General features: G+C 37.7%; 4 protein-coding genes across 7 annotated transcripts; 1 reads left to right on the forward strand and 3 right to left on the reverse strand.

Moving 5' to 3' along the window:
* Nucleotides 1–3,255: 3,255 nt before the first annotated feature.
* Nucleotides 3,256–7,172, reverse strand: wu:fa25f02 (uncharacterized protein C11orf24 homolog). Its single transcript, XM_033968488.2, has 3 exons — nucleotides 7,037–7,172; nucleotides 6,179–6,367; nucleotides 3,256–5,532 (listed from the first exon to the last, which is right to left on the reverse strand). The coding sequence occupies exons 2-3, from the start codon at nucleotides 6,318–6,320 to the stop codon at nucleotides 4,715–4,717; spliced, it is 960 nt and encodes a 319-aa protein (XP_033824379.1). The 5' UTR covers nucleotides 6,321–6,367; nucleotides 7,037–7,172; the 3' UTR covers nucleotides 3,256–4,714.
* Nucleotides 7,173–7,609: 437 nt separating this feature from the next.
* On the forward strand, nucleotides 7,610–9,512 carry LOC117372659 (cytochrome c oxidase subunit 8B, mitochondrial). The gene is made up of 2 exons (XM_033968489.2): nucleotides 7,610–7,927; nucleotides 9,326–9,512. Exons 1-2 carry the CDS (start codon nucleotides 7,820–7,822, stop codon nucleotides 9,419–9,421), a joined length of 204 nt encoding a protein of 67 aa, XP_033824380.1. The 5' UTR covers nucleotides 7,610–7,819; the 3' UTR covers nucleotides 9,422–9,512.
* Nucleotides 9,513–9,750: 238 nt separating this feature from the next.
* tmem170a (transmembrane protein 170A) lies at nucleotides 9,751–11,554 on the reverse strand. Its single transcript, XM_033967998.2, has 3 exons — nucleotides 11,320–11,554; nucleotides 10,874–11,044; nucleotides 9,751–10,793 (listed from the first exon to the last, which is right to left on the reverse strand). Exons 1-3 carry the CDS (start codon nucleotides 11,429–11,431, stop codon nucleotides 10,663–10,665), a joined length of 414 nt encoding a protein of 137 aa, XP_033823889.1. The 5' UTR covers nucleotides 11,432–11,554; the 3' UTR covers nucleotides 9,751–10,662.
* Nucleotides 11,555–11,981: 427 nt separating this feature from the next.
* Nucleotides 11,982–21,592, reverse strand: ppp6r3 (protein phosphatase 6, regulatory subunit 3). 4 transcript variants are annotated; one of them, XM_033967433.2, is made up of 25 exons: nucleotides 21,395–21,592; nucleotides 20,244–20,378; nucleotides 19,932–20,163; nucleotides 19,582–19,768; nucleotides 19,375–19,512; nucleotides 18,619–18,684; nucleotides 18,406–18,518; nucleotides 18,216–18,329; nucleotides 18,022–18,148; nucleotides 17,795–17,947; nucleotides 17,571–17,720; nucleotides 17,294–17,358; nucleotides 17,049–17,164; nucleotides 16,792–16,877; nucleotides 16,612–16,698; nucleotides 16,329–16,375; nucleotides 16,089–16,143; nucleotides 15,882–16,012; nucleotides 15,589–15,704; nucleotides 15,315–15,510; nucleotides 15,144–15,238; nucleotides 14,794–14,974; nucleotides 13,261–13,368; nucleotides 13,112–13,168; nucleotides 11,982–13,027 (listed from the first exon to the last, which is right to left on the reverse strand). In XM_033967433.2, exons 3-25 carry the CDS (start codon nucleotides 20,156–20,158, stop codon nucleotides 12,976–12,978), a joined length of 2,667 nt encoding a protein of 888 aa, XP_033823324.1. In that variant the 5' UTR covers nucleotides 20,159–20,163; nucleotides 20,244–20,378; nucleotides 21,395–21,592; the 3' UTR covers nucleotides 11,982–12,975. The 4 variants fall into 4 exon arrangements, with proteins under 4 accessions (XP_033823324.1, XP_033823323.1, XP_033823322.1 ...); XM_033967432.2 differs by having other exon boundaries at nucleotides 16,329–16,408; nucleotides 21,395–21,586; XM_033967431.2 differs by having other exon boundaries at nucleotides 13,112–13,165; nucleotides 16,329–16,426; nucleotides 21,395–21,586.
* Nucleotides 21,593–22,474: the final 882 nt, after the last annotated feature.

Raw genomic sequence — 22,474 nt, forward strand, 5'->3', positions numbered from 1 at the left:
GGACTGGAGAGAGGGAGCAGTGATTTGTTTGGGACTCCTCTGGGACTTGTTGCTCGCTGCTATGTGTGTGTGTGTGTGTGTGTGTGTACGTGTATGTGTGGATAGGGGTAGTAGAGGGGGGTAGGACAAGCTTTCAAAGTGGGTAAAAAAAAGTGTGTTGTCGCTGCGTTGGACTGGCCACTGATTGAAACGAATACAGGACACCACCTAGAGGATGAAAACAGAGGAACAGTGGAAAAAATGGGGCCACTATGGGGTCCACATGAGTACTGAAGGGATACTGAAAGAATGTGGTGCTAAACCAAGATCAAAATGCTTATTTCCCGGCTGTATTATAGCCTAAAGGACTATAATGAGGTAGGGTAGCTGTTCTTTAAGTAGTCTATTTAAAATGCTAGAGGTATTTTTATTGTATTGTATCATGATGATGTTTTGACAAATTTTAATATTAAAGATACCTCGTGGAAACAATTTATTATTATTATTATTATTATTATTATTATTATTATTATTATTATTATTATTATTATTATTATTATTATTATTGTTGTTGTTGTTGTTATTGTTATTATTATTATTATTATTATTATTATTATTATTATTATTATTATTATTATTATTATTATTATTATTATTGTTATTATTACCTTGTCTACATTTTTGTATTTTATGTTTTTGTTTTGTTTTTTTGCTGTTGTTTTTTTTCAGATAGCCTAAGCTTATCTAAACCAGCCCAATATTCATTTTCTTTCTTCTGGACACATTTAATCTGAAGCGCCAACTGGCTCCTTCTTCAAAAGATCTGTTAACTCAAAGCGTCTGTACTGGACTGTTGCAATGAGATGAGCAGACATTTATCCTATTATTTTTCCAGAACTGAGCGCCATAAATATTCCAGTCTAAATCAAATATATTTAGCCTACTACCTATTATTTTAGTTTTTATTTTAGATTTGTAGGATTGCTTAAAATTGCTCTACTTACAGTCTCTGTGATTTAGCTCTCTCAACTCACAGAAAGACAGTCCCAGGTTTAATTCCCAGACCTGGTGGGGCCCATGCACCGTTTGTATTTTCACTGGGTATGGGTTGGTTTCTCTTGGTGCTCTGGTTTTCCTCAGTCTACAAACCATCATAATTTACAAACACAGTGTCAATAGAGTTCTGTCTCAATAACGGATAAGGCAATAGTGTGTCAAATAGTGTGGATGGATAGACCAGTGGTTCCCAACCTTTTACCCTTGAATACATTGCCAAACCTAACATTCTAGATCCTAAAATATATATTTATTTTTTTGGTTAATAAAGATGTGATACAGTTGTGCAAATACCCACTGGTCCAAAGCCATAACCACATTTATGATAAATGTAGGCTAGTTGAATATTTATCATTGATTCAAGGTTTACAGTAAAGTGTACATTATGAGTAAACTCAGACTACTTTGTGTGTTGACTCCACTGTAGCCAGACACAGGAATGTTGTAATGAAACATATTTTCCTCCACCCATCACCTGCATCCCTGCCGGCGCGCTTTGATTCACACTTGGGCCTATACAAACATTAAAAACATTCTCAGCATTGGTCTGCCTGCTGCCCATAAATACCGCACTTTAAGACCAATATGACTGATGTAACATACCTTTCTCTATTTCTGTGTGATAATTGAAAACAGGTGTGGGCAAAAGAAGAAGCAAGATATCTCTGTTGTAGACACATCTGTTCAGGTTGGTCTGTATAATAAATACAAAGACTCAGATCTGTAATGTTTCAAAAGTTGTCATAGAAAATAGGCCTATGTGGTGGGTAGTATAATTATTTCTAAATTATATTATTAACAGGTGACATATAAAAGTATAGAAAAGTGCAAAGTAGCCTGTCTGAGTCCTCTTAAGTGAAGCTAGACCTGTCTATGATATTGCTGAAATAGATGTTATCTCTAAGTGCTCTCTATTTCTTGATCTATGTTAAAATGTTGTTTACTTATCACAAATATACGTCTAATTACGTCCAAGGTCTAGTTAAATGAATGTAATTACTTTTGGCTTTGGGCCACATGCTTCCAAAAAGACAATATACAAGTATTAGACATTATTTGAAGAAGTGATTTAGATTATTTTGTTGCATTTTTGGTGTAAGAGTGGGCACAGGGATATGCTCTGCCAATCTGAAAGTCAGCATTTTGTTGTGGGAATGTGAGTGCTCCTCATGATTGATGCCAAAACACATCTTTTGCTCGTTCTTTTAAAATACCTCTATTTAGCTGAAACAAAAGGATTTCAAATGGAAAACAGGTGCAACAGTTTAGTGATTCAAAGTTGTTGCTCACATATTTGTTGTTGTAAACAGCTGCATGGGGAAACATTAGGTGCTAACATTAATTGGCCCACCCAAAGTCACTGCAAAGGGCTTTAAGTTTAGTAGGCAAAGATTAAAGACTTTTATTGTAAAATGATGTGAGACTGAAGGTTTCTTCTTAATACACATAAATTTTTCTATACTAAGTAAAAACAGCAGCAGACGAAAGAAACCTAACTTTTAGACACATCTGTTGACCCTGCTGCAGTAAAACACATAGGCAGCACTTCAGATCCTTGGTATGACTTTCTTATAGAATTCATCAAGATGATGAGTTATTGTACTGTAGCTGTGTTAAATTAATTCACCTGGACAAATACGTTTCATCTATAATCCAAGGGGCTTCTGTAGTTCTGAGGCTTTGATGTAAATATATTACATGCTACAACTTCTATCATTACATTCTGAACTTAAAAAACATCTCAAAGTATCATGTTGAGGTCTTCAATGAGAGAATATGAAAAACAGGGCTTCTCGATCATAGGGGGAAAAAAAAATCAGAATCACTTTTATATTTAATCTTGATTACGCCAAAAATGCTATATTTTCTGGACATAATGCAACACATGTTACATTAGATTATGTGTGTGTGCCAGAATGAGCTGATGATCATTAAGGACAAAATTTTTATTTTATTGTATTTATTACTCTTACTATTATTTATTCACTTTATTTATTTATATATATATATATATATATATATATATATATATATATATATATATATATATATATATATATATATATATATATGCACTAATTTGATTCTAGCGTTGCTGTTATGTCCTTGAGCAAGGCACTTCACCATGCCTGGCATGTCTATGAATGTAGTGTTTGTGGCGGAAACTGTAAAGCATTATTATTAATGATTATTTATATTTAAAAACACATCACATCAGCATTATTCTGTTCCTTTATTGTATCCAAGTTAAAAATCAAAGTGCACTGGTACAATGTAGAGTTGGCACAAGGCATTAAGTTCCATTGTGAATTAAATACATGCACCCACCTTCATATCTGACAACTAAACAGGAACCAAAATGGCTTTACAATTCCCTTGGCTTTACAATCATGTGCTTTTACATTTTTGGCATTTAAGAAAAAAAATGGAGACAAAATCTCCAACCAAAAGTAAAGAGTGGAAACAAAAACAGTATACACAACACTTACAGTTGAAACAAATGGACAACTTTTGGTCTTGTTTTAATAAGTCACATATTAGAAATGCAATGACACTACTCACTCTGTCAGTTGTGCAGAATGCTATCAGTTCAGTCTATGTGGGAACACCAATCCCGTCTTTATTGGAAGTGCAATAAAACAACACCTTAGGCAACACTGATTCAAAAGGAAAAGCTGGCACACACAGTTTGTTCTGGTGTGGTATTTCACAAGAATTATTGAGACTCAGATATTGCATGTTAGTTTTATCACACATTAGTGTAAAACAAGGTCCATTGAATTACAAAAAGCAAGTTCGGCTTTTGCTACATTACTAAACAAACTGGATGCGCCCCATATTGAAATCTATACATTGCTCAAAATCAATTTTCAAGGCAAATCTGTTCAAAGTGGCTTTTGAGGCCAGTATAAATCTTAGCATACTGGATATGCACCGCCTTTTAAGACTGTAGTGGTTGTATATTCAATTTGAAAATCTGATGGAGAATACTTTCAGACTGATCAACATTACAAAATCACCAGCATTCCAACAAAGATGCAATTTGCAAGAGGGGGGATCTGGGTTGTGGAATGAAGTAAAGACATGGGGTTTGGCTCTTAAAGAACACTGAAAAAAAATATCTGTACCACTCTTTGAGTCAAAAAATAAAAAAATATTATTGCAATACAGCAATGTCATTGAAGACACTGCAATGAGGTAAACTATATTGCTCAAATTAGCTGTTATTTTGGCTGTGCCATGTGCAGTAACCGGAAATAAACTGACATAATTACTCACTAAGAATACATATATTTCTGCTGTTAACAGGTGTAATTGTAGTAACTCACAGAAACTGCGGATTTTGGTATTTAAGACTTAATGTCTCTGTGGAATGAATAGAATGGGCATATAAAGCAAAGGTTTAGTATTTGACAGTCTGCATCTTGTCTCACAACCATATAGGACAAAATCTTCCCCTGTATAACAACACTAATCTCAGAATAAACTAGGACTTTTGGGAATATTGGTTGTGTCAGTTCAAACCCAAACTTTCAAGCCTCTGGTCATAGTACACTGACATTTACACGTGTTATCTGGTCAAAATAAACAATTGGTCAAACCCATTTGGCTTCATACTGACTTGACAAAGGAACTTTTAAAGCCCCACTCTCAGTTCTACTGGTCTGCGTTTCTATAGTCACACCCCAGAGTCTGTGTACATACCATTAATCAAATAGTCCACTTGAGTGTAGTCCTTCCTCCTGTAGCTCTCATAGGCCTGGGTCACAAACACCGACACTACCACAAAAAGGAAGGATATACCAAAAAGCAGGATGGCCAACAATGAGGCTTTATCTACCAACTGTCTGGTTGAATCAGGGCCTGCCACCTCCACCACTGGGCTTAGATGCTGGACAGTTGGAGCTGAGCTGGTAGAAACAAAATTTGTTGATTTAGCAGCAGCAATAGTAGCAGTAGCAGTAGCAGTAGTAGCAGCAGAGGTAATAGTAGCTGGTTCCTTGATGGTCGGTTTGGTTGTTGTGGGACTTTTTGAAAGTGGCGTTGTCGTTACAATGCTTGGAACAAGTGCGATGGTTTTTGATGCATGAGAAGGAGTCATCTTTGTTGAGGATGAATGGGTTGTAGTTGGAGAAGCTTTTTTTGGGGTTGAGGTCAGTAGCATAGTTGTACTAGTTGAAGTAGCAGCCTCAGTGGTATCCACTCTAGTATTGGAAGGAACACCAGCAGTTTTATTCACTTCAGTTTTATTACTGTTATGTGAAAGTGAACCATCTGTGACATTGGGTTCTGTAATAGGATCATTGCTTTTAGTTGGAGGTATAGGAGATATCAATAAGGGCTTTTGTGTGGTGGAAATGTTGAACTGTGAAGAGGAGGCATAGACTTTTTGGATGGTCTGATTGTTGTCATTTATAGTCTGATTTACATTTAGTTCATTTTGAGAGGTCACAGTCACAGTCTCTGATGTATTTTTACCCGTGCTGCCATTGCTACCTGTAAGCACAAAAATATACTTGAGTGAGTAATTCTTTCTTCAAATGAAGTAATAACTCCCAATAACATTTGGCACACACATTTAGATGGTGTTTGTTAAATTTGCATTTTTGTATTGTATTGTTTTCCTTGGGTTGCATGAAAAACTTTCAAATTTTCAAGCTCAAAATCTGACACAGAAAGGGAGTCCAATTGTTATGTACTTTCTCAAGGCATATTAACCATTTGCTTTATATATCAATGATCATCCCAATAAATCCCCAAGAGAAGAGCAAGTACACAGCAAAACATTAGATTTTAAGATCCAAAATGAATATGTTTTATCTACTACATCTTTATGCTTTGCACATAAAGAGGCATAATCAAAACATATTTTAGTTTTAAGGGCGGCGAAACATTTTTTTAGAGACATCTCACACCATGCAGGGCATCTGGTGAAACCGCCCAAACAACCATTATAAAACTAATTAATTTCCATACTATTGAAAAGATCAGTCTTCTTCAGCAGTTACATTTGCCATTTTATAGAAAGTTAAAGCATTTGTTAAAACACATAGTTACAATATAGAAATACATGTATAACATTTTCTAAGTAATATTATTGAATGAAATACTGCTGATTGATATGACTGTTAATACTACTTACAGTTACTACAGTCTGGGATAGCATTGTTGAGCTGGATCTCAGATGTAGGTTGCACCAGGGCCTTCTTGAAAGAGGTGGAAGAGGATAAAGCGAGCAGGCAACACAGGACATAGAAGCTCACAATTGGACCCGTCAGGGACATGATGGGCAGAGGGACCCCCTCACATGAAGACACTGTCCTGGGACAAACTAGGGGAGAGGTAGATGTCACAATCACAATTCCAATAAATATGGGCCAGAAAAGAGTTTTAGTCTATTAGTGCAAAGCAGGTGTCCGTTTTGCAACATTTTCCTTTTCAGGTTATCTCCACACAGCTGGATTTTTATTTAGGTTTATGGTCTTCAAATTTGTATTTAAAATAAGACTATTCTTTTGACAGCAACTAACTGGTAATGTTTTAAGCTATGTAGGTGCCATTCTTCTAACTTCAGATTTGGCCACGTCAAACCGAGCACAGAGAGAAGAATACATCTTCCTCTACACACATGGCATATGCAAGGCAAACACAGAAGGGACATGCCCAGTGGAACTAAAGACAACAGGTTTTTTTTAAACCAGGATCTTTATATAAGCACTGGACTTTATTCTTAATAAAAGATGCACTGCAGTTATCATGATAAACACGTGTTACAGAAAAAAAACATTTAGTTAGCCGATTCCCAGAGACACTAAATCATGCACAGCTGAAACCACAGAATCAACGTAAACAGCTCAAATTAAAAGTAAGTAGAACAAACTGCAGGCCTTAAGGTTGGTATTTAGCATTTGGATTAGTAATTAGTTTATTCCCCATTAATCCAAAGATAACGGTCCTTTTTATGTCTTACACTTGTAGCTGCGATGTTCCGTTGACTTACCAGTTGTCCTTTGATTATTTTATGGATCTTTGTGGAGAGAAATTGTTGTTTTTTTTCGTGAAAAGAAAAGACTGAACTTTGACTTCCTGGAGTTGATGTGCTTCCTCTTCTTCTAGCTTCTGTTGGACCGTTTACTACCGCGGGTGTAAAGATTGACAAAAGACTGCCATCTGCTGGTGAAATGTAGCAACTACGGATTCAATCAACAGTAAATGCTGCGCCTCAAGCTTTATGTTGGTTGAACTTCCTTCTTCCTCCTAGTTTTTTAGCTCACTGTTGGTGGCTGAGTGAGTCCACCATACTCATGTTTTGTTTGTTTTTTCTCTTTCTCTTTCTCTTTACTTTATTGATGTTCAAGGAGACCTTTTTCCTTTGGGTCTTACAGTAAAATATGAAACACAACACATAATTACAACTAATTATTAACATATTAAAAACAACAGACTAGGTGTAATCTTCTAGCATTTCAGACGTGAAATTATTTTATTTTAAATTTGGCATGAATCAGTAACTTTTTTTTTTTTTTTTTATCAGCCTTGGCCTGAACAGTGAGTTACAGTTGACTTGAGGTCATTTGGCTGCGGAAGCCCGCGCGTGTGACAGGTGCACTCTCTCTCTCTTTAACGTACACTGACCAGCCAGACGCACGGAAAGTAAACTCGTGCGCACCTTTCTCCACTGTTCCGCAAGATTTTTAGTTGGACCAGTACCAGCACCGGTGGCACTTATTCTGCTTTTTACCAGTCCTATAATTTATCAAGAAGACCCTCTTTACCAACAGCCATGCCCTTGCCCACCGTATCTGGGCTGTTCAGGCACGCTTTGAGGACGCAGGTGGTCCCTGTCGCCCGTGTGTCTGCCAAGCCCGCGCAGCACAACATCTCCGCAGGGGTAAGTTTTTTCAGCAGCACCCCGCAGATCCACAATGACTCCGCACTACCATCACTGCGCAGTCTGGGCGCACGTAGCCTCCAGTTACAGTTTGAACTCCTAATTTCAACTTTATGACTTGCGCAATGCTGTCTCGCCATTATCACACCTAATACCACCACGTAGCCTTCTAAATCTATCTATATATTTTTGGTATATAAAATAGTCCACCAACAAACTACGCAAAGACGACATGGAGATGTTGGCATGGAGTCATGCTGGATATTTTGATTATCATGTGATGTTTTTAAGGGGTGACCTTAGATTTGGAACAATTTCAAAGTCTGTGGCGCATGAGCCTAACCCTTTACTGCAATAAAAGACAGAGACTGAAACTTTATAATGATAAATAATACATTTATGCCAATAAAAGTCTCACTATAGCATAGCGGCCGATTTTGTACAAAAATAGTAAACATTAAAATGTTCAGTTCAGAGTTTAATTATAGCCTTATCTATCTAACTGATAAGAAATAAACAATATGAAAAACTTAATGTATTAAATAAAGCTAAATTTAAACATTTCATAAAAATAAAAATAAATTCAACATAGATCCTTACAGCTTCCAAGTAATGGGTTATATATAGCCTAGCGATCAGAGGGTCCTGTATGCTGTCTGTAACTGTTTCATACAAGTGGTCCGAGGAATCTGCAGTAGACCATTGACCATGCATGCAGCACTGGCAGAGATAACCTAACAGGCCCAAAGCGTCTCACTGCAGGAAGCTAAAGATATGATAACCCTTTTCATTTAATATGCTGAAGTGTTGTGGCGAGTGACACTTGAATGCAGGTGATTTTATCTTTACCATGACCTTGTACTTGACATGTTTTATCTTATTGCAAACAGTGTATGGCTCAGCCAAAAATAGTATAATAAAACAAATGTACAAGGGCAGATTAACAACAGGTTGTCAGAAACACTCTCTATTTTTAACTCTCCACTCAAACTGTGAGGCGTATTATGGAAGGGCTGTTAAATGATTTCAAAATAGTTTGTTAATGTTTATAAATTACATAACAATTTCATAAATCTGTTATATGAATCTGTAAATAAATAGTAATCAGATGTCTACATAGAGTTGCACATGGGCATAGTTGGCCAAAATAATTAGGCTACTTCCAAACAATATAAAAGGTATGCAGCAAAACTAGTACCTTGCCCAGTATTGTTACATATTGTATTCCTCATCTGATTTTTCAAAACTGCACTCATCTGTTTTTGCAATTGGACTGGATGTTTGTGTAATTTCAAAACTAGGCAAAGTCTTGCAATAAAACAACTTTTAACCAAATGTTCATTAAGTTTTAAAGTTTTAAATGCATCGCCAAATAACCCACATGTGTGTCTGTTATAGGAGCAGGCCTTTGCTCTCACAGTCATGTTTACGACAATCCTGGGCCCGAGTGGCTGGATCCTGGCTCACCTGGAGGACTACAAAAAGAAGGAGTAGACGGGTCGTGGCGAGCAGTACAATGAAAACATTCGGGGCCTTTTATATTATACATGTTAAAATCAACTGATAATAAATACAGTAAATATGTGATTGATCCATTTCATTTTCTACACCTGTGTCTACAAAAGTCTTAAAGAACTATCAAAAAATAGGTTTATTGAGACCTTTACTCTTAGTGCCTGTAACCAGTGTCTTTTCCTGCTCTGATGCTCAACAGAATACAGAATAGAGCGGTGCAGGTGGATATGTCTCTCTATTTCTTCCAACTGTTTGATTAGTCGTTTGTTTAATTTTATGCAAATGTAGGTAAAAAGAAAGTCAAAACTGAGCATGTAAAAATAATTTATGCAAATTACAACTTTACAGTATCAGGGGAAAATATCATTTGCATCCTCTTCAATAGATGCACAGTTAAATAATTTGTTTCATACAAACAAAGCAAATAAATTATTGTCATACATCATTGTATATACAATTAAGGTTTAGATATTGTCAAATGACAAGAACAGGCTCTAATGAAAGTTATTCCAAGACAGTTCTGTTATCCTACAACAAAAATAAGTTTTAAAAAAAAGGCCTCAAGACTCAAAAGTTATATTTAAAACTATCTGGATATTTTACTGTACATCTACAATATATTATAGACATATAGATGCCATCAGGGCCATTTTTACCCAAAAAAAAAACTTCTCAAAGCTCAGACAATAATGCAATAGTGTGTGAGGGGACAGAATTCATAAGTTTATATGTCAATGTTCACCTGTACTTAATCAGCATAATGCCAAGTGCAGCATTGTTACAACTACTTATTCAGCAATGCTCTTGCCTCCTCACTAAGATCATAGTTATGGATGTGTGTCTGCAACAAATCCAGGCTCTGAGCTTTTAACATTTGGGAAATATTTTAGTTGATATACAGTTGTGCTGTCTCACAGCATAGATGGAAAAGTGGGGAAATGTTTGTGTATCTCCAGCTTCGAAATTACATCTACAGTTTGGGCACTAAAATGCAATAAATTAACACAGAGCAGTCCATCGTTGAGTAGTTTTCTGTTCCTGATTTTGACAAACAGGTCTGGAATATTTTAGACAGGCACTTTGAGATCAGGGTTCAATTGTAGTAAAAAAATCCACTCTGTTAATTTCAGGTAATGACATCGTTTGGTCCGGACTTGTAACAGCCCCAAACAAAGGAGCATTTTACTTGTAATCACAGTGAGTTTGTTGTGGGGCCCCTGCTAAAGTGTGGCTAAAACCCTGAAGAAAGAGATTATGAGAACGCAAAATGACTGGCCCACACCAAACACTAGAGCTTCAAGAGAGATCATCCTCTTCCCTGCTGCCTTGTACACACCAGCAATGGCTGCACCTAAATAATGAGGAAAAAAACAGAAAATATGTGGTTCACTCATCGTAATGATTTACAACAACTTAAGACTTACAACTTACTAGTAAGAACACCTCCGAAGACTGGCCCAATGATGCCCATGAGAATGATGGCGATGGGCATGAAGCGGGCGATTTTGTGCTGGCGCAGAGTGGCCAATGACAGCAGTGCGGCAGGCAGGTGGAAGACCAGAGACGAGACAGCTGCCCACAGGAACACCCCATACCACATCTCTGTAGACGATAAAAGGCAATACATCAGAACTGGGAGTGCGAGAAGCAAGTGCGTGCATGGTGTTAGCATACTATTTAGCTGTTTGGCTAAGCAATTCACCGTTAATTTAATTTGGGCATACAAATTTAGCGTTATTTATGTTACACCAGCACATATACGTGGAATTTACACAACACCTTATTTAAATAAATGTTACATAATACAAAGTTGGTCGCATATAACTACAAGACGAGCATCTTAAAATGCTACAAACATTAGCATAACGTTAGCTCACCTGAGAAGTCACTCAAAGATGTGTCGTTTCCAAGTGTACCATTTTTCCTTGGTACCAAATTTAGACCCAGTATTTGTTGGACAAAGCCAATCTCACTATATCGGTCAACCATGATTCACATTAAAGTGTAATGAACCGAAGGGGAAAAATAGTTTCCCTAGAAAAATTCTGCTGCAAAGTGGCTTGCATCAGGCTAATCCTTCGCCTAACTTCTGATGTCATACATACGCGACTCATTTTTGGTCGACCACGGTCCTGGGAATTGTAGTTCCTGACCCCGATTTTTATAAACGCTTTTTAAGGTAACTAATGCCGAGTCACCTCGACTTTCCATGAAGCACTAATCATCACCAACACTGACTTATGTAAAGGTCAAGATACAGGCTAATTTGTCTTCTTTTCAGGTGCTTTCCTTTGAGGCGCAGGTGAATCTATCCGTTAGTAACCCTATTAGTTAAATGGCTGCAAATAAATCCAATAAATCGATCCAGTAAAGTTGCTCTTGCTGCCCTAGCAACTAATATTCCCTGACATTTATTGCATATCTACTACATACTCTTGACTACATTCCTACCAATATCAAGCACAGGCCTAAATGGTAATGTGATAAAATAAACTCCTAAATATATTTAAAAAAAAATTCTGTAGTCAACGCTGCAACATATTTCCAACGTCTGTGCGCACTTTTATTAATAAATGCTCAACAACGCCCCTTTTGCAACCCCCACAGTCAAGTGGTACCTGCTGCTTTTCTCTAATACGTACAAGTCATTAGGTTACAAGTGGTAGGCTGGTAGGTTTGTCCAGGCCCAGTCAAATTTAGTTTTCTATAAGATGCACATACAGATGTGTGACATTAATGCCTGGAAACATCCAAGTGCACCTTTAACAAAATTTGGAACAAAAAAGACGTCTGGTATCAAAAGTGGTAGAAAACTTCCTGGAGACACTTGCACTTGCTTAGGTGCAACCCACACATTAGCAGCTTCTTGCTCAAGCAGTGTTGTTGTGAGAAGAACACAAGATGGTATGAAAGCTCAAAAGGGGACACAATATGTTAGTATATCCCTTAAGGAACTATCGCAAAATAAATACAAAAAAAAAAAAAGACTTTTTAAATCAGTCTCATTGCTGAAGACCACAAGAAAAAATATTTACATAAAACATTAACAGCAAAAATAAAACTGAGAGCATTGGAGGGTGAAACTGTCAAATATATCGTGATTAACAAATTGAGTCACAAGTAAAACCAGTTTAGTTGTACTACGCCTTCACCAAGTTAATTCCTCATGTTTCTGTATACATTTGTCTTTTTGTAAAATATTTTATTCATACAATCATTTCTTTAGCTATTGCAACATGACTATTTAATTTTGAGTGGCAAGAGATCAGTTGCACATAACCCCTTAAGAACAACAGCTTATAAACAAATGCAGAAAAATCTTCTGTATTCATTTTGAGTGAGTGACACGTGTCTTCAGTCCTTCTCATGTCTGTACAACTGTCTGTGTGTCAGTGGTGGTGAGCTCGTGGGACTATTGCTGATCCTGGAGGGGCGTATGATTGGTACAGCTCTGATCGGAGGCCTCCACTGACTGACCGGGGAGGAGGAGCCCGGGGGCATCACAGGCTGGCCGCACATGTGCATTACATCACTCACACGGGGCCGTTTACAGCTGCCTCTGGGGAAGGGGAAGACACCTCCGTCCTGATGACAACAGATTAAAAAAAAAAAAAAAAGGTTGTTAATGCTTTGTGTATTGGAGTCAATAGTACAATTGAAATCACTTACTTGACCTCTTCAGTAGGGGACATCTCTTCAAGAGGACCATTAGATACTTTCTCACTGCTGTCAAGGAACAGATAATTTTTTACATAAATTTGCAGTTTTTTGCTTGTAAAAAAGTATTGAATAAAAAAAGCCATGGTAGGGATTCTGACCCTTTTTTTGGACAGCAGGCTGCAGCTGGACTACTGAGCTCAACTTTCTCAGGATCTCCACCGTCCCCAACCGAGTATTTCTCTGGTGAAGAACTCTTCTCTTCATCACTGAAACCAAATACAAAAATAATGCATTAATGCAATGTCTATGTTGTTCAACCACACAACACACAGTGTGAGGAAAAGTGATGCATGCTGAACTGACTGACACGGCACACAGCAAAAGAAAGGATGAAGTGTTGAATGGGGCACAGGGGATACAGTGAAGACATAAAATGTACAGCAAATGGAGAAAGTCAACTGAATTTTCTGTAAAAAAAAACACAACAGTATTTACTCTGTTGCTTCAATGCCAAGAAATAGCAGGCAGGCATATATTCAAACAGTTGAACCAGCCGTTGGTCTTGCCTTGTCTCAGAGAACCACCAATGCATGCGTATAATGAGCCCTCAAAGCAAAACTTCACCACATGCACAGTCTGCTATAACAGACTGAAGGTCTCCCAAGGATCATTAAGCACTCTGCGTTATCAAATTGCAACTTAATTATACTAAAACAAAAATGCACTTTTCAGCAATTGTAATGAACTGCCTTGAAACACTGTTCTGGGTAATTAAATATTATATTATATAGTAGTTTCTCAGTCTGGCTTTTTCAAAGCTAGACCCTCAGCAGACAGCATTGGGCTGTGTGTATTTGTACAATACTGTGTACAACTGTTTTAACTTTAAATAATATTCAATAGTTTATTCCACTAATCCTCCCCTTACAAAATATCAACAGTTCTTACATTTTTATGCACCACCAGGTGGTTATTGCATCAATCTCGGAACGCGCAGGTGAAATATTGCATGAAAAGCTTATTTATATGCCGATATGCTTAAAATAAAAGTTTGAAAGTACTTAAAAGAGAACTGTACTTTGAAGAAAGACATGCAGAATGGAAATATGAAATAAAGTAAGGAGCTAGAATCAAAGACAAGATCATAGCTGGGAAAGAAAAGTGGTTGTTGTGGTGGTTGACGTGACAACGAGACTACATCACGGCTGCAGGCTGATCTCTGATTGGCTGTACATACCGATAAGATTTCAACACTCTGAAGAAGCCCACACCAATAACGCACAGCAAGAAAGAAAGGAGGGGAAGCTCAGGTTGTAAGTGTCAGTCACTTCTCTGGACAGTTATTTACTCAGACACACAGACAACATAATGTAGCTCAACAAGTAAAGAGAGGGACAGGCAGCTCCTATGGGAACTATTAATACAACTATAAAACCCGCCTCAACTATTCTTCAAGAAACATGCTTGCATGTTTGCTCAGAGGGAACATACTACAACATTTTCATTTTCCCCTCGGATTCTCAAACATCTCACCACATGTTAATGTTATAAATAATGGGGTGAATAATGTTTAGATTAGAACTAAAGCCCTACTTAAATATATCATTTTAAAAATATCATTTGACATCATAAGGGCCATTGGACCTGGCGGTAAAGCAAGTTAGTTTGAGAGCTGAAGTGTGGGTCCAAACCTCTTGAAGACTGCGGTCTCCGTCTTGGCGTCCACAGTGAGGCTGACCGTCTCCTTCATAGAGCCATTGATGACTGTCTCAGTGATGCTGCGTTGCTCCGATGATTCCTCCGACTTAGATTCACTCGAGTCTTTTGGGGAGGAAGGAGGGACTTTACTGTTGTCTAACCAGCCATCACAATCTAGACAATTACAAAAAGATAGAAGTTAGAAAATAAATCCTTATGTTCAAAACACTGGCCTTTAGATAACATGATTTTTAATTGTGAATTTAGTTTATTCAAGACAACAAAAAGGTTTAAAAACATATATTAGGATTGCTGGAAGAGTTAAATATTTTATAGTTTTTACCTTCATGTTGCAGAGGTGCGTTTACCCCAAGTGGATCGGTCTCTATGCTGGTCTCCATAGCAACAGGAGAGTTGGACCTCAGAGGGTCTTTGGGACTACGATAAAACACATATAATGAGCCAACACGTCCATGCCTGTGGGGGACTGAGCTGGTGAAAAAGACTGTGGTACCTGACGGAGTTGAAGTTGCAGAAATTGGCCCAGCCCGTTTCAGAGTTGGACACGGATGAAGGAGGGGAGCTCCATGAGACCTCCGCAGGGCCATCTGTGGATGAGGACGTAGAAGAATTGTTGGGATTGGCAGCTGAGGCAGTAGAGGTACCAGTGTCCATCGGTATGTCGTCAAAGTTAGCTGTCCATACTGGCCCTACGTTGTGTAGGAATAAAGGCACTGATAAATGTGAGGAGAAAAAGACCATGAAATGGTTATTAGAATAAAACAGACCTGTGTCCACTTCCATCCTGTCATCAGTGCTGGGAGCAGCAGCTTCAAAAGGATCTCTCTTGACTTCCTCCTCTTCTGAGTCTGTGCTCTCCTCACTGTCTGTACTACCTGAACTTCTGTAAATGCATTACATTTTTGTTAGTTTAATCTGGTCATTAGTAATGATATGGCTATAAATAATGGATAAAAGATCCCACAGTACGCATTCTGTTCCCTTTTCCCCTTGTCAATCAAAATGACCGACTGCTATTCTAATTCTATTGTTTCAGTTTAAATAATTAATTTTAAAATACCTGGGGCGTCTTTGTGCCTCTGGTGCAAAGGTCACATCTTTTTCATCCCAAATATCTTCCTCATCTGAACCAGCATCTTCAAACTGCTGGATTTTCTCCTTACAGCGGGCCTCAAACAAGGCTATATTTGCCTAGAAAGACAACGATGACTTGCATTTATATTTAATTGGTAATTGTATGCATCTGTCCAAAAGTGACAATACTTACACTTTCATTTGTGTTCAGTGAAAAGTTGATGTCTGATATTCTATCGAAGGGAATACTGTAGCATCAAAAGGAAAGTTTGTGATAAATAAATGAGTCATATTCATTTTAAATTACACTTAGCGCCACATGAAAACAAATAACGCAACATGACAATAATATTAGTAATGTCAAATGCTGATGTAAAACTCTTGAAATAATGATTTAGAGTGACTTCAGAAATGATGCTGCAAAAATACTTACTCCACAACATCGTCCTGATCAGCAAACTCTTCATCATTGAAGCCGAACTGCTCAATAAAATTGGACGTCATTTGTTGCATCTGATAATCAGAAAAGGCCTGGCAAAGCCCAGGACCAATGATATTGATATAGACTTAGCTACACAGAATGCTGGCAATTACTTGAAATGTAATGAAAACCGCCTAAAAACTTCAAATTTAATAACTATGTACTTGTTAGTTACATTATAATTACTAAAAAACATTTTTTCATTAAATGTGTAGGTAAAATATTAAAATCATACTTGTTGCAGAGAGGAATCCTGGTGAAAACCGCTGTCTTTGAAGTCCACTTCATCATCACTCGATGAATGGATGTGGTGTGTGTTCACCTAAACATGGAGATGTAATAAATAATCATCCATCTGTTATCCATTAGAATTTTTACATTTAAGTAACTTTGACTTCTAAGAAACCATACTCACCAAATCAACAGTGTTTCTCTTGTTTGTGTCAGCCAAATGTCCTGAAATGAAAGCCTCCCATTTTTCCCGGTCTTCTGCTGGCAGCTCTGTGGTATAACACATAACCACTGAAATTATCTTTTTCAGTCCATATAATAAACTGGGTACAAGAGAGTTAATCATTACCCAGTGCACAGGTAACAAGGAAATGACAAAGACATTTTGGTAGGAAAAACTGTAAATGCACATAAGAGAATTATGACAGGCAGCTACTATACCTGAAATAAGCTGTTGTATCTGGGGTCCGTTGGGGCCTTTGTCGCAGTTGTGGACAATAGAATTTGCTATTCTTGTGAGATGACCCATGTATCCCCGTCGCCGACCACCCTCCGCCCTTAAATATAAACAGTATAATACATTAGCAGAATTCTTTGATGTTTCATTAAATAACTATAATAATTACATTTGGAAATGCTATAATCAAGCAACAAAACAAAAGCATTTAACTTTAAAACACACTTACTGTTCTTGTTCATTGGAGTTCCAAGCATCTACAATTCTCTGGATAAACTGGCACTTTTGAAACAGCTGTATATAAACAAGAACCAAACAAAACAGCCATTTAAACGTTAGTTAAGTTACTGCATAATGAATATATCTCTAAACATTAGTTGTAGCCCAAAGTGTCATATTTTAAGCATTATCAAAAATAATGTTTTTTGACAAACAAAATTGAGATATTTTGATCCATTTGATCTTACTTTTCATTTCAATGTATCTAGACAATTCCAAATTCATACGTGTTTGATGAGGATGCTTTCCCTCGGGCCGTCCTGGTCTTTGTCCTGCTGAATATCAGTGGGGGTTGAAGGCATTGCCAGGATCATGGCAGTGCAGATCTCCACTTGAATGTGGAGAAAGTTGTTCCAGATGTATTTGAAATACATGTCCTGTTAAAGCATATGCAATGTAAAAACTACTTTAAAACACACAACTATTGTATACATACTACGATTTAACTCACTAGAATAACTCCCAGTGTGTTGAGGTTGATAAGTTCCGTGTTAATGCTGTGTGTGTTGGTCTGTAACAGACTAGCGACCAGTCTGACTACATTTAACCTGGTGTTGCCAACAGGAGGGTCCAACACTCCCCATGTTGTCTTCATCACATTCTTCTGTTGGAACATAATAAAGAGCCATGTTATACAAGTAGAAGGAGGATATAAAGCATGTGTTATCAGACGTTTACCTTTGGAGGTTCTAAAAGCAGTTGATGAAAATCTTTCAGTCTTGGTCTCACCGCCTCCAGGATGCTCTGATTTACTGAGAATGAAGAGTGAGACATACCAGGGAGGCATTCCATATGCCCCTCAAACCTACAAAACAATTGAAAACATTACTTCACAAGATATGCAAAATATGGTAAAACTAAAAATAACATACGCTGGTCTCCTCATCTCAAACAATGTGAGAAGGATCTGTATGACACTGACAATTGCCGACTCATTTTTTTCACAGTCAAAAATATTGGACAGCAACTGCTCAACTGTTTCCTGCCTGTGGAAAGGAAAGTACAAGACATTAAAGTACACCACCATCCTATAGAACAATATGTGTATTGTGCTTTGCATACTTTTCTATTGTAGAAAGCAGTGGGTCAGGTTCTGTGCAGCCCTGGACTTGAAACATCTGGTCTCTACTTAGTCTGATGATCTCACAGAGGGATTGGGAGGCATTGGAGTGTCTCTGTTTATAGAAGAATGATTAAATAAAAAAAAAGCCTTAATAAAAATATGCAATTATAATATTTGAACGTTTCACTAAAAAGAATTATACTGAAACTCACATCCTCATCTTGAGATGGCTGTACCACATTTATCAGCCTCTGAATAATCTTTTCCTCATTAAGCCACTGGTAACATAAGACAAATTCATAGTTAAAAAAGATGGGATAAAATATAAACTTATATAAATATACAGACACACACAATAAGAGTAAGACATACTGAAAGATTGTGAGTGAAAGACACCATACAGCATGGATGACCACATGACATATGTACATATGTCTACTGGTGGGTGTGATACAAAAGGTGCTGGGCTTAAAGCTATTGCAATAATGCAATTTAGTTCCAAAGGTCACTTAGCTTTGGTTGCACAGTTATGTACACACAACTTTTAGTACTGTACAATCTAGAGTCCACTACTGGTCATACGAGCAAACAATGAAGCTTGTTTTACCAACACAGTTGCATAGACAATGTTCTAATGTACGTTTATCCATTCTTGACCAATTTACAGAAACCAGATACTGAATAGGGCTTCAAGATTAATTGTAATCAAATCTAAACCATAATTTGAACAGATAAAATCAGCAAATTACAAAGGCTGCATTTTTTTGTGTACCATTATTACCATAATATGACAATACCATGATATCCTGTCTTACTCTGCATAAAGAGTTTTGTTCTGTACAGACATGTTCTTGAATCAGTTTGTCAGTTCATATTTAATTTTTTGGAATTTTTTCTGGATTTGTTCGATATAATGCTTTCCCCAAATCTTTCATCTCCAATACTGAACATGATAATGGGCCACATACACTGAGCACATCCTGTCGCAGCTGTTGTGGTTCGATGCAGGTGAGCATTCTGAGCAGCAAGTCCATGATGGCGGACGTTCCAATATGCCGGATCATCAGGTCAACAAAATCCTCACGTTTTCTTAAAAAATCTACTATCTATAAGAGAACAAAAAAAAATAAACTTGGTTTGTACACAATATAATGGTCTTCAAATGACAGCCTAACCTGTTCCGGTTTGCGGCCTATAAGAATGGAAAGGACTTTGGAGAAGAAACTAGCCAGAAGTGGGTTCAGAGGTGGTTCGTTTTGAAGGAAGCCATACAGTTTCATCAGGAGCTTTTCATCTTCTCCAAGACGATCATTGATTTGACCAACATCTGATGTAAGCAGCTCACATGAAATATTGGGGTATCTAAAAAGAAAAAGGTTGCCGACATTTTACCTTCTATGTAAAAGTAATCAACTTGATAAACATTTACTTCTAATAAAAAGGTTATGCAAGGTCATCCATGCATGATACAAGACATGTTAATCCTAATGATAATAATAATTTTTTTTAAAAAGCAGTGTCATACTTGTATTTAACTTTCTCCTCAACATCAGTGTTTGGCTCTTGTGTGATGAATGTGACCAAGTCTTCCATACACTGAGGTCTCAACAAAAAGTCCACCAGTTTATGGTTCTGGGCTTTACACTCCTGCAGCACATCATCCTCATCCATTATCTCCGTCAATGTCACATCTTCTTTCTCCAAAAGGGTGTCGATGTGGGACGTGGTGTGGAGGTCAAATTTCCAAAACATGTTGACTAGAAAAGACAACAATACTTGTTAGTGTTGTTTTTTTCCCCTTTACATCGAAATTAAACAGTCATCAGAAGGCACATACCTGTAAGAGTTATACTCCAGATGCTGGAGCTTAAGTTAAAAACAAGTGTATTCTAGTCTCTGTAGGATTTGGCCCATTCCAGGCTTGCTGGATTTACAGACAAGCAGACAGAGTGGACCCCACACAATGGCACACCTGTTAAAAAAAAAAAAAGCAGTAAGTTCAATATTGGACTGCAGTTGCATTTATCTTTAAAACAGGTGATGAACAGCTCGATTAAAAAAAGGATTAGAAAGGGCTCTAGACATTTTTATTTCGAGTCAACATGTCAATGTGTGGACAAGGTATAGAAAAGATGCTGTCCAATGTCACGCAACAACGAATGTAAACAAAACCTTACCCCTCAGCCTATCCCCTCTCAAACAGGTAAATCCAAATCTATGTCAACAGTGACGTGAGGCGCTTCTCATTTGAACGAGGAGAATTAAAGTAGTATTAAAAGAAAATCCAATTTAAGGTTATCCATTATTATAGAGCGTGTGAAGCACTACGCACAACCCTATAAATGTCCCAATTAATCTATTATAGAGCCGGCCACTGCTACTCTGACCACGTAGTTTTACTTTAGCAAGATACTTACCATTCAACATTCCCAACCAAGAGATCAATGAAGAGAATAAACCAGCTCGAGGACAACAATGGTCATTTAGCACAACTACTAACGTCATCTTCTAGGTTAAAACTTTACTGTTTAAGTTTATGTGATCAATGTCCTATCCCTGTGATATTACCAGCTTGGGCCCACTCCAATGTACCGCCTCTGCTGATGGATAAGAAAACACCCCTTGCAAACTGGTATCATGGTTATGTTGCTGTAACATGAAAGTAAATAAAACTACTGGAAACAGCGATTAAACTGGCTTTGACGCCAAGTTGCGTCACGTTGACCGGTAGCCGTAAGCTTCGATGCTAACACTTAAGTTTTACTCGTATTATCTGTGGTTTAGTCCAGTTTCAGTCCAAATAAACGCCAGAAAAAACACAAATATGGATATTCAAACGTATATCGAGAGCCTGATGGCAGAGTGTCAACCCAGCCAACTGTATGCTTCTCGTTAGCAAACTGCTATTAGCCGGCTATCTGGCTAAAGACTGCTGGGTAATCGTTTCTACAGCACCAAGTCCATATGCTGACAAGTGTATCTTCTTACCGGCATACAAAGGCAAAAGGCAGGTATCCGGGGCCTATCCTATCTTGCCATTTGTCCCAAGACTTCACCAAGCATTGGGGATAACCGTACAACTTCCCCAGAAAAAAAATAAAGCATTAAAAACTGATTCTAACAGGCGCGAAAAAAGGTAGCTCGGCAGAGGGCACTTTTCAAGATGGCGGTTCCGTCAACTTAAGCGGCCCTTCCCCCACCACAGCTGCAGCGACTGTCCGTCAAACAGTCCCAGCATCGTGATTGGCCCCCAGTGCAATCAATCAAGCCAGCTCTTAGCCGTGATTGGTCAAGTAAGATCCTATTTCAAAGCTGTACACCGAGGATGTTATTATTCAGTGGCCCGGAAGAGCGGAGTTTACAGTCAAAGATGATCCCGTTTCTCTGCAATCGCCTCTAAATTATCTATATTTCATCTTTTCCATGTATCTATAAAGCAGATGTGTGTGAATTTTCTTGTTCACTTGAGATGCTCGTGTAACCACTGCTTGCACCTTCTGTCCCTGAAACAGAAACGCCCAATTTGCGGAAGCCGCTGAAGCTACAGCATTTGACAGCAGCACAGAGCTCTCTGCTACGTACTAGCGTGACAGTCTTCATGCAAAACTTAGCGCCTTTCCTATTTGAATTCACTGTTACATTTGAACAGACAGTATATTTTCATTTTGTTTCAATCTGTTTTCAAAACATATACATTTGCACATAGAATTCATTACTGCCTGGCTAGAGAGCTTCTAGCCAGGCAGTAATGAATTCAGTTATTATTAGTTGCTTATTGTCAATTAGTTGTTGATTACACGAGAAAAGAAGTATGCAGTCTTGTATAGGTTATATTTTATTTAAATACAAGTGGTGAAGTAGGCTACAGCCTGACATTTTATAGTCTATCTTTAGGCTATATGTGCCTGCATCCAAGATTTTACAAAGTAGAGCTCTTAACGTGTGACGTGTAAGCTAATTCTCGATTACAATTCAAAGTTGCTTTTCCTCAGTATGTGCCTTTAAATTCTTGTAAAACCATAAGCTTGAAGACTTTTTACAGTCATTAGACGAGTTATAGCATTTATC

The sequence above is a fragment of the Periophthalmus magnuspinnatus genome, chromosome 6 (assembly GCF_009829125.3).
Source record: "Periophthalmus magnuspinnatus isolate fPerMag1 chromosome 6, fPerMag1.2.pri, whole genome shotgun sequence".
NCBI classification, from domain to species: domain Eukaryota; kingdom Metazoa; phylum Chordata; class Actinopteri; order Gobiiformes; family Gobiidae; genus Periophthalmus; species Periophthalmus magnuspinnatus.